General features: G+C 35.6%; 1 protein-coding gene across 1 annotated transcript; it reads left to right on the forward strand.

Annotated features, from left to right (window-relative positions):
• The first annotated feature begins 1,456 nt into the window (after positions 1 to 1,456).
• LOC113510012 (cysteine dioxygenase type 1) lies at positions 1,457 to 9,856 on the forward strand. Its single transcript, XM_052901067.1, has 5 exons — positions 1,457 to 1,491; positions 2,846 to 2,992; positions 4,992 to 5,242; positions 5,871 to 6,037; positions 6,620 to 9,856. Exons 1-5 carry the CDS (start codon positions 1,457 to 1,459, stop codon positions 6,656 to 6,658), a joined length of 639 nt encoding a protein of 212 aa, XP_052757027.1. The 3' UTR covers positions 6,659 to 9,856.
• The last annotated feature ends 1,479 nt before the right edge of the window (positions 9,857 to 11,335 follow it).

The following is an 11,335-nucleotide window of genomic DNA, read 5'->3' on the forward strand; positions in this document are numbered from 1 at the left end:
GCGGAAATTAAACAAGTGGGTAACTTCTGAGTTGTTTACCTTTATAAAGTAAAAGGATGTGAATTGAACGCAGATTTGCTCTAATGATCGACCTTAATCGTTGGTTTGAAGTCTGTATGCAGTACTGTTATTAAATTATTTTTATATGCAACTTATAATGGCAAACAAGCTGACGGCCCACCTGATTGAAAGTGGTAACCGTCGCCTATACACATGAGCAGTACCATGGACATAACAGAGTATACTGTTTCGCCCACAATACCCCTCATGCGTTGCCATTCCTGAGTACTCAGGTGTTATTCCTCTGTACCCAGTAAATTCACTGCCATATTCCACCCTTCAAACCGAAACACAGCCATGCAAACACAACTGCTTTACGGTTGAAACACGAATGGGACAGAGGTACCCAAGCTATCGACTGATGACAAAAAGCTTTAAACAGTTTTTACTTGTTTTGTACACCTAGCAATAAAAATACGAGATTGTTTTGCGCGGCAAAAACATTGTTACCGACCTGATACTAGTTCAAGTGCATTAGTCTACAATCACAGTATCGAGAACTGTTTACAATATATATGTATCATCAGACACTATACATAGTATAAAACAGTGACTGTCGCTGTCTGTCCGTCCCTATGTATCCTTAAATCTTTAAAACTACGCAACGGATTTTGAAGCGGTTTATTTTAATAGATAAAGTGATTCAAGAGGAAGGTTTATATGTATAATACAATTTTTTTTTATACAACTTAGAATGGCAAACAAGCTGACGGCCCACCTGATGGAAAGTGGTAACCGTCGCCTATAGACATGAACAGTACCATGGACATAACAGAGTATACAGTTTTGTCCATGATACCCCCCATGCGCTGCCATTCTTGAGGACTCAGGTGTTATTCCTCTGTACCCAGTAAATTCACGCCATATCCTACCCTTCAAACCGAAACACAGCCATACAAACAACTGCTTCACGGTTGAAACACGAATGGGACAGAGGTACCCAAGCAATCGACTTTTGTACAAAGTCTCCCTCTGGTAATACATGCGTAATATTGTAGGGAAACACTGATAAATTTAGAGGTTTCTAATTTGAGTCCTTAAATAAACACATTTTTTGCGCTTACATTGCAAACGCTGGCTGAACCCCACGAGATAAATCAAAATAATATACTACAGTATTGTACACCTTAAAAAGTTCAACAAAAAAGTCCGCGATGGTATATGTCTGTCTCTTAATATCCTTAAGAGATATACATGTACCATCCACAATAACCATTTTTTATCTTTTACATTTTACGGGAAAAAATGGCTTATTTACGAAGTGATTTTAAGCAATACAGCATTAATTTTAATCCAATTAAGTACCTTACATACATTGTCCGTTTAATATAGATCAATATGTCCCTTTACAGCATGTAATTTAAATGAATATTTCCGAAGATATTACAGATTTAAAATGCAGGGATATAGCGGTGCGGCGATACCGGCCTGGCCGGCGGCGCGTGCCTATAAATAGCACGTTGAAGCACGCTTCGCCCTGTAGCACTTTATCATGTTTGTATTGTCTAATGACAAAAAAGCTGTAAACGTTGTTCATAAGGACATTCTGTAGTAGGTAGGTATATTTAGTATCAGCATTGCACCCGTGCGAAGCCGGGGCGGGTTGCTAGTATATATATATGTTTACAATAACACACCAACCGATTATTATCTCGCGATGACGACAAAATGAGCTGATATGTAAATGAATGGACGACAACGTGTTTGTGTGACAGCGTTTTTCTACACTACCGTGGTGGCAAATAAACATACGGCCCGTCTGATGGTGAGTGGAGTATTCTATCATCGTTTGTTATAGCAGGGATGTCACGTGTTGCCGATTGGTTCTTGCTAGATTATTTTTTATCGCATACATACATACATATATACATACATATCAGTCATGTCCGTCTGTCATTTTTTTTAATGGGTGAAAATGGCATGGTAACCCCGCCCGCGCTATCGGTATACGCTGGCGAGGCACCAGTGAGAGGTGATAGGTGAAGATGAAAAGATAGGTCAGTTAGCTCATCGTGACGAATTCAATGATGAATTAGTCACGATAGTTTTCTGGAGAACCGCGTGGAGGTCGACCTGATAAGGTGTATTAATAACGATGGGGACTAACCTCCCCATTACTAACAATCCCTCACCCCTGTCTGCCATTTGTTTTTAATGGATGATAATGGAATGGTAACCCCGCCTGCGGTATCGATATACACCGACGGGACGCCAGTGAGGGATGATAAGTGAAAATGAAAGAGCAGGTCAGTTTTTTTTTAATTAATGATATTGGAGTGGTAACCCCACCTGCCCTATCGGTATACACTGGCGGGGCACCAATAAGGATGATAGATGAAAATGAAAGCAGATCAGTTAGCCAATCGTGGCGAATGCAATAAGTATTAATCACAATGGTTTCCAGGGGGAACCATGTGGAGGTCGACCTGACAAGGCTTGCTAGCAATGGGGCCATTACTCCACATTACTAACAATTCCTTTCCCCCCAGAGCAGGTCAGTTAGCCCATCGTGATAAGTAATATTCAGCACGGTGGTTTCTTCATGAAACAAGCGTCTCGACGCTTCTACGCCGTAGCCGAGACCTATTCGTATCCGCTCATAGTGAAGGCGACTAAAAAGCAGTCGACCTGATGGGGTATATTGCTAGCAATGGGTCTGGTAGTCCGCGTTACTAATAATCCTTACTAATATTATAAATATGAAAGTGAGTTTGTTTGTTACATCAAAGTGTCTTAACTGCTTAACCAATTAAGTTATATTTATGGGCTATATTCTTGATTGCAGGTACACCAGGAACCTTGTGGACGCTGGCAACGGTGCCTTCAACATCATGATCCTCTGCTGGGGTCCAGGACACGCCTCCCCCATCCACGACCACGCTGACTCGCACTGCTTCATGAAACTGCTGAGTGGAAGCCTTGAGGAAGTCAGGTATACCATAATTCAAAATGGAATCTTATTTGATATTTTCAAAAGACAGAGAAGAAAGTAGGAAATTCTCAGTTTGTTTTTTTTTATGTCTGTCACCTCGTATTTTTTTTTATACAACTTAAAATGGCAAGTTGACAACCCACCTGATGGAAAGTGGTATCCGTCGCCTATAGACATGAGCAGTACCATGGGCATAACAGAGTATACTGTTTCGCCCATGATACCCCCCCATGCGTTGCCATTCCTGAGGACTCAGACTCACCCTTCAAATCGAAACACAGCCATGCAAACACAACTGCTTTACAGTTGAAACACGAATGGAACATATTTACCTAAGCAAACTTTTGTACAGTCTCCCTCTGGTATGTGTATATATACATATATATATGTATAATATAATATGAGTATTATATTATGTTTTTTTTTTATAATTATTTTTAATTTAACATCGTTCATCACGTTGCACCGTCATTTATATTTTCCGTTATTCCTGTCTACGGTCGACTGGTAGGTAACGTCATACATTGTTAAGTCCGCCATTTACACTCTCTAAGTGTATTACAGTTTAATAAATAAAATAAATATTTTTTTTAATAAATAAAATAAATATTTTTTTTAATAAATTTCCCATGCGTTACTGAGGACTCATTCTTTTTGAAGCCAAAAGTTAGTTTTTTGAAAAGTTTTTAGTTTAGTTTTTTGAAGTTAGCTGAAAATACTATTATGTTAGAAACAGTATGTTAATTCATATTATAATGTAGTTTCGTCTCGATCAATCTCGAACTGTTTGGAGTGAGAGGGAACGAAGAGGGGACCTAGAGCGGTCTACAGTCGCCCTGGCAACGGATAAACGTGTAGAGTTTAAATTTGTTTACTTATGGAAACTGCCAACGGCAAATCTCGTTGCGTCTGCACCTAGCATCTTACATGAAACTGGTTCTAACCAGTTCTCACCGATATCTCTACACAGTTTCATGTCTTATCTACGAAAAAAATAACAATACGTGAAAACACCTTACAATAATATTTACAAGTGATAAACGTCATTGTAAATGTTTAATATAATCTCTTATTTGCATCATTTTGTATCAATTATTTCAATTTCGATCACGTGAACATTTTTATTGTTATTTTTTTTTTATTTTAAGAGATTTTCAATAGAAAGCTGTTTTCAAAAGGCACGTAAGTATTTAGTAAGCACGTTTGTGCTTACATCTTTTATGATCTCTAAATGGCAAACATGCTGACAGTCCACCTGATGGAAAGTGGTAACTGTCGCCTGTAAACATGAACTAAATTCGTTGTGATACCCCTCATGTATCGCTTATTCTGAAAACTATGGTATTATGCCTCAGTACCGAGTAATACCATTGCCACATCCCATCCTTCAAACCAAAACGCAATCATTCTATCATAGCTAATTCCTTAGATTATATAGATACCCAAGAGGTCGACCTCCGCTTCATAGAAATGTTAATTCTTGATGAAAATGATAGGCTAACTGACCTTTTTCATTCTCATCTAATTTTGCATGAATCCCGTTAGCGCAGGCGGAGTTACATTCCATTTTATATAAAAAAAAAAAAAAAAAAAAATATATTATTTTGTCTTACATTATATAGATAGCATCTTTTAAAAATGCTTCGAGAAAAACACACTTTTTTACAATGATTATTAAACAATTATAAAGGAATCACTTTTACTTTTATATTTATTTTGTCTCATAATTTATGTATCTTTTTAATGCGTAAACGCACATTTTAATTATTAAATAACACGTCAAGAAACATTTTACGCATAAATATATAGAACACTGATAAAAAAAAAAAACAACGAAAAGTTGACCAGGTTTTGAGGCCTGATGCTCTATTTATATAATCTAAGGCTACTTTATAGTGGTAACACAGGTAGGACATTAGTACTTGCGCAAACTGTTCTTGTCCAAATTCTATCTGGTAATAATTTAATCAATTTATTGTTTATATTTTAACATTTACAGATACGAGTGGCCACAAGACGTCGATTCGAAAATCAAGAAAGCTTTAAAAAATAAACAGTCTGGGTGTCAGCGGGAAACGTGTCAAACTGACAGCTGTCAAAGTCAAAGCGTAACAGTGGCGGATATTTGTGACCGCACCGAGAAAATTGGCGCGCAATGCGAACAAGATGGCGACCAAGAATACAGTATTAACAACATGGTGGAAATAGGCAAGACAACGTTGAAATTGGATGATGTTTGTTACATAAATGGTGCGTATAATCTATGTGTATTTTATTTGGTGAAATAAAATAAATGAAAGTGCAATTTATTATATTGTTTAAAGAATTTAAAAAAAATTAGAGCTGAACGTACCTTGTCAGTTCTTCAGCTAACCAGAGACTCAAAATTTTTTACAGTATTCTCACTCAATAAACAAATATTCTTTTTTTTTTTTAGTGAAAATGTTCAGTAATGCTGGTAGAACCCTCCCTTCAAAGGATGCAAACGATTTAGACATCAACCTGTATATTGAGGACTACTATTATCGTATAATTCCGGCGTAGAATTGGCCACCATTTTTTCCCGTGGGTGTCATAAACGACTAAGGGAACTTAATGCTCGAGGGATGGGTAACGGCGTCTCTCTTTAAAGCATTCCAAAGCCTAACTGCGGCTGTCAATCCGCCTGCCAAACGTGGTAACTTCTAGCAAAATCTCCCTTATGGGAGAGGCCTATGTTCATGTTTATGATACTTCGGGTTGCATTATTGTAATTTTCGTAGTACGTATAGCAAATTTTTAAAATTGGGTTTATTACAAATAAACATAAAAAGCATCAAATCTTTTCTCTTTATAATGTATGTAGTATAGGTTCAAATACTCATATTTTTCTTTTCAGATGCTCTGGGCCTTCACAGAATGCAAAATGGTCATATCGACGAAGCGGTATCACTGCATTTATATTGCCCGCCATTTAACAGCTGTCAAATCTTTGATTCATTGTCTGGAAAGCCGACTGAAGTACCAGTCACCTTCTGGTCTAAATACGGCACGAAAGTTGACAAAGTATGTTCTGCTAGCCATAAATTAAATTATTTATTTATTTATTTTATACTTTATTGTAATACATAAAACATATGAAAGATAATTAAATGTACAAAGCAGAGCTTAACTTTAAAAGAGTTCTCTTCCAGCAAACCCAAAGTCGAAAGGAATCAAGAATAGTTCTGAGCCACCTGCATTCACTGACCCACTGCAATGTATTTGAGGTTGTCACTCCATCTATTGGGGGGTCGTTACATATCGCGTTTGCCTGTACGGGCCACACATATTACATAATTAATACAAGATTCTTACATCTATATTTAAAATAATGGTCTAAACAAAGCACAATGATTCATCCTCACTGAAAACTATGCCCTACTCGTCTGCCATGAAGCAACAGATGCCCATTCATGGCTGTTTTGGTTTCGGACGCATATTTTATTTCTGAAGACAAGCAACGTATGAAGTAACTATTAACTTCCGAATGATGGTTTGTGATATCTGTGATGCTGTAAATATCTATGGGTGACAGTTACCATATTTCATCAGTTGGACTGTAAACTTATTTGCCATTCTAAATTGCATACAAATTTCTCATTTCAGAAAGTACGTGCCCAAGCCCCGATTACTGATAGCCAGTAAGATGACATCTAGTCGACAATCACATGCAATTTCCATAGAGAGTAACGTCCGAATAGAAATGAATCCAGAATGATGTTTTATGGAGATATGTATTTCGAGTGTCACTGCTGACTTCTACTATCTTACTTTGAAAATTCAATAATAAGAATAAGGAATCAAAAAGAAGCGTATGAAACGAATAATGGTAAGCGGTTTAATTTATGGACAGTTACAATACCCAATAATTGAAAAAAACCTCTATACATTTGGAGAATAACATGATGTAGCCTCTGGGAGAGATCTTGGCAGGGAGCTCGTTTCATATCCTGATAAGCGTCAATTAAAACCGCGTTGTATGTAACCATCTAGATCTTTGAATCTAGGACTTACATAGAAGGTATTAGGGTGAATTCAAAATTTTAGGGAAATTGTTAATGTAGTTTTTGTCTTCCAAAATATGCACCGTGCTTTAAGTCCGCGCTGTACACTATTTTTATAGTATAAAAAAGATTGAATGAGTCCTCTGAGAGTACATAGAGAAATTTTGTCTTCTTCGAACATAAGTCAACAAAACCCCTAAAGAAGTAGAAGAATATTTGTTACTCGTTTATACACTTATATTTTCATTGTTACTTTAAGACATAATAATGTCAAAGACTGACGTTTGGGATATCGTGATAAGTGTCTTATGATGTAATACAAATTTTTGTTACTAACTATTGTAAATTATGATTTTTAAGAGACGAGTGATACCGGCCGTGCTCACAAGTAGACTGCTGTAGTTTCTGTCTTTGCTTCAGAGACAGAAGTGTATTCTCTTATTTACTCATTTTACATCATATATCATACAAATTGTGTTCCTATATTGAGAATGTATAGGACCGTGTTAATATTCGTCTCTTAAAAATTACTAATTGCAAAGTTAAAGTCTTAAAGTTACTATTGTAAATTACTTACCTCACATCTGTGATTCTGGATATTTTGTATATTCTGGATTATGTTCTTAGACGTTTTACTTGATTTTTCAAAGTACAACTTGAACTTTGGGTTAAACCTATTTAGAAAACCAAGCATCGTGATTGCCCGGTACTTTACTTTTATTACGTATTTTACTAACACCATTTATAATCACGAACCAGTCATTTTAACTAGAGATCTTGTAGGTTATCTGAGAAGGTGTTTTTTAATAGTAAAATATTTTTAGGGATGCTCTACTATGTGTAACTATAGAAATGTATACTAAATAAAGAGTTTGTAAATTTATTTATATAAAAAACCCACATCTGCCGGTTCTGGTTTGAATCCCAGAGATGGAACAGATTCTAATTTGAAGTGTGAGATATAGAAGTGAAATTGCTGGAAACTCAAGATTCACATATATCAAGGGTCGATAACGCGTAAGTGATGTCTATATTGTTACATACTTCTTATTTTTATTGTCGTCCTTATATGAAAAGTTATATCTAGCACCTTCTCAATATTTTCCACCTGTTTTCTGTCTAGTTCTAAAAATAGCAAGCCGAGAAATGCTAAGCGTCTAATCTGAGCTATTAAAACTATTAATAATAATATTATATCATGTATTTGAATCTATAAGTAAATAAAATATTAAATACTTTTACCTTGCTATTTTTGTCATTTTATTTTGTGAAAGCTAATATATCTAAGTACAAATCCAGACATACAGTTGTATGAGTACATTGGATCTCTTAATCGCTTATCACCAGATACTTGTAATAAAAAAAATACTCTTAAATTCTACGTAAGCATCACTCGGCTTTTTATTATTGAATTAATATTGTATTTATGGATTTATATTTATGTTTTATTTTGGTAGTGACTATTTTTACTGTTAGAAACAGTAGATTATGTGTTGTATTATTAGCGCCATCTATTGTATAGCTTTAGCAATAATTCCTATAAAGATTTTTTCATACTGAGAGAGAGAACTGTAACTAAGCGAATTACATAGTACGGTTTTAAATAAAAAGGGGTTAGTTGTAAGAGGTATACAGTGCTAGTGTTTATGGAACTTAACAATTCAAGTCTCAAGGGGCATAGTCGAAATCTCTTATTTTATTTATCTCGAAATTGTCTGTTTGTTTCTAAAATATTGCTTCAGATTTACAGGAATAACATAAAACAAATTCAGCTTTTGTATTATGACGTTTTTGTATTGCTTCTTCATTGCGTCTTTGAAGTATCTAGAAAAGGTAGCTCGTAGAAAGCGACTCGCAGTAAATACTCATATGTGTAAGTTTCGTAAACATATTTTATATTTTAATGTATAATAACTATCGATTTAACTTACGTGTAATTAGATCGAGAAAGCACGACTATTTTTGGGATCAATTCGTGGTCCTTTATAATGAGCGGCTGTGACGCTAGCGCCTGACTGTGCGTCTCAGTTCACTGAACGCGAGCTGTAGACGCTTGCGGCATAATCTATATCTATACTTATAATAAATCTGTACAGAGGTCAATTCTGTACATGAGATATATTTCCAAAATAACTATCAGGCGGTGATCAGTGATCGATACTGGTGACAAAAATGCAAACAGTAAAATTTTTGTCTGTCTGTCTGTCTGTTTGTAATTTCGTTATAGAAAACAAAAATTACTCGACGGATTTTAACGAAACTTGCTACAATTATTCTTCATACTCCTGGACAGGTTATAATATACTTTTCATCACGCTACGATCAATAGGAGCGGAGCAGTGAAGGGAAATGTTGGGAATACGGGAGAAGTTACTCCATTTTTAAGATTCCGTCGCGTGTGCAGCCTTAACGGTCACTTTTTAAAATGTAAAAATGTCTACCCTTGCGACTCCGGGACTGGGCGCTAGTCACAGATAAGGAAAGCGTTCGGAATTCTTAGGGTATGAATGTCTGGTCTCCATTGTCTTCCTTTTCGTCTGTTACTCATATGTGTTTACAATGAGACAGTGTTGAATATAAGTAAACATGTTTAGATACCTTGGGATTTTTATTAGTATGAGAAGTTTAACAATTATTTTCAGATTTCGACTACCTTTCTTGTGACAAGTTGTACAATTTTATGGATATTTATATTAGGTTTCGTTTGGCTACATAGTAACACGGGCTTAATTAGTTTCCTTTCCAATTGACTTCAAAAAATATGAAGTTCGCTATACGGATGTATTTGTTTTTTACGTTTGTCACCTCATAACTCCGTCAGTTGTGAACCCATTTAGATTTCTTTTATCTGAAAGGATATACTTACATTCACGTTCTATAGATTTTTCAAAATCGATCCAACAGTTTAGGTTTTAAATCAAAATAACTCGTTTTGCCACAATTGAAATGGGGTTTTTATGGGACACAATCTTGACTATATACTACGATATGTTACACAGCGCCCAACATCTGGTGGAAACTAAGCAGAGCTTGCACTATGTCTACTATACAATTGATTATCAAAGGTTAAAGCCATGTGTTAATTCACTAGACCATGTAAGGCATTAATTATAACTAACCCTGTATAATTCTAAGCTGTTTAATGATTTACTTATTTATAAAACACATCTAAATTCACCGAAACTGCATAGAGATACACCAGAGGGAGACTTTGTACAAAAGTCGATTGCTTGGGTACCTCTGTCCCATTCGTGTTTTAACCGTGAAGCAGTTGTGTTTGCATGGCCGTGTTTCGGTTTGAAGGGTGGGATATGGCGTGAATTTACTGGGTACAGAGGAATAACACCTGAGTCCTCAGGAATGGCAACGCATGGGGGGTATCATGGGCGAAACAGTATACTCTGTTATGTCCATGGTACTGCTCATGTCTATAGGCGACAGTTACCACTTTCCATCAGGTGGGCCGTCAGCTTGTTTGCTATTCTAAGTTGTATATAAAAAAAAAGAGATGTTGCATCTCTGTGCAAATTCTACCAAATTTATTATAGGGAGTGCTCTGAGCAGTTGTTCGGATTGATACCTGCTCCTAATTTTCATCACCGTACAACCCGTCACAAACTAAAGTTCCATCCTAACCATCTGGATGAGTAGCGGTCCTCCACTGTGCGTTTTCAAAACACTTTCTCCCACGCCCAACCACTTTTTGGAATCATTCCAGCAGCACTATTTCCGAACCGATACGACATCGTACCGTTTAAGAAAAGAGCATATTCCTTTTTAAAAGGCCGGCAGCACACCTGCAATGCCGTTGGTGTTGTGGGTGATCATGGGCGGCGGTAGTGACTTACCATCGTTTACTCCTCGTGTTATAAAAAAACATCCCGTAGACCCATTTTAGCTATTGAACTGTTTTGTCTCTTTCTTTGGTGCTAAATTCCTAATTTGAATATGACAAAACAGTGTAATAGAAAAAATAGGATACGTCTAAAGAATTATTATCAAAAAATTATTAAAATGTTAAAATAATTTGTGACTAAGGTATATATTATTTTAGATTTAAGTTCGTCTAACAACCAAATGTGTATTTCGCTTAAAATCTTTGCTTTGGACATAATATTTTTATACTTTTGTACTTGATATTATATAGTTTAGGAGAAGGCTCTGTGTTATTTAATATATAATTATTTGAATTATACATTAATAATTATTAGTTATATTTATACTTAATTCACTGATCGCAATGTATAAATTATATATTATATTTCTTAAATTAATATAATAACAAATATAATTTGTAAAAGAAATTAAATGATTTATA

Source organism: Galleria mellonella, unplaced genomic scaffold (assembly GCF_026898425.1).
Source record: "Galleria mellonella isolate WM207_F2 unplaced genomic scaffold, CSIRO_AGI_GalMel_v1 utg746, whole genome shotgun sequence".
In the NCBI taxonomy this organism is placed as follows: domain Eukaryota; kingdom Metazoa; phylum Arthropoda; class Insecta; order Lepidoptera; family Pyralidae; genus Galleria; species Galleria mellonella.

What these genes read in the sequence shown, in the direction of transcription:
- LOC113510012 (XM_052901067.1), top strand. Translation starts at nt 1,457, where the DNA reads ATGCAGGGATATAGCGGTGCGGCGATACCGGCCTG. An exon ending in GGTGCGGCGATACCGGCCTG is followed by an intron (nt 1,492 to 2,845) that starts GCCGGCGGCGCG and finishes TCTTGATTGCAG; the next exon opens with GTACACCAGGAACCTTGTGG. An exon ending in GGAAGCCTTGAGGAAGTCAG is followed by an intron (nt 2,993 to 4,991) that starts GTATACCATAAT and finishes TAACATTTACAG; the next exon opens with ATACGAGTGGCCACAAGACG.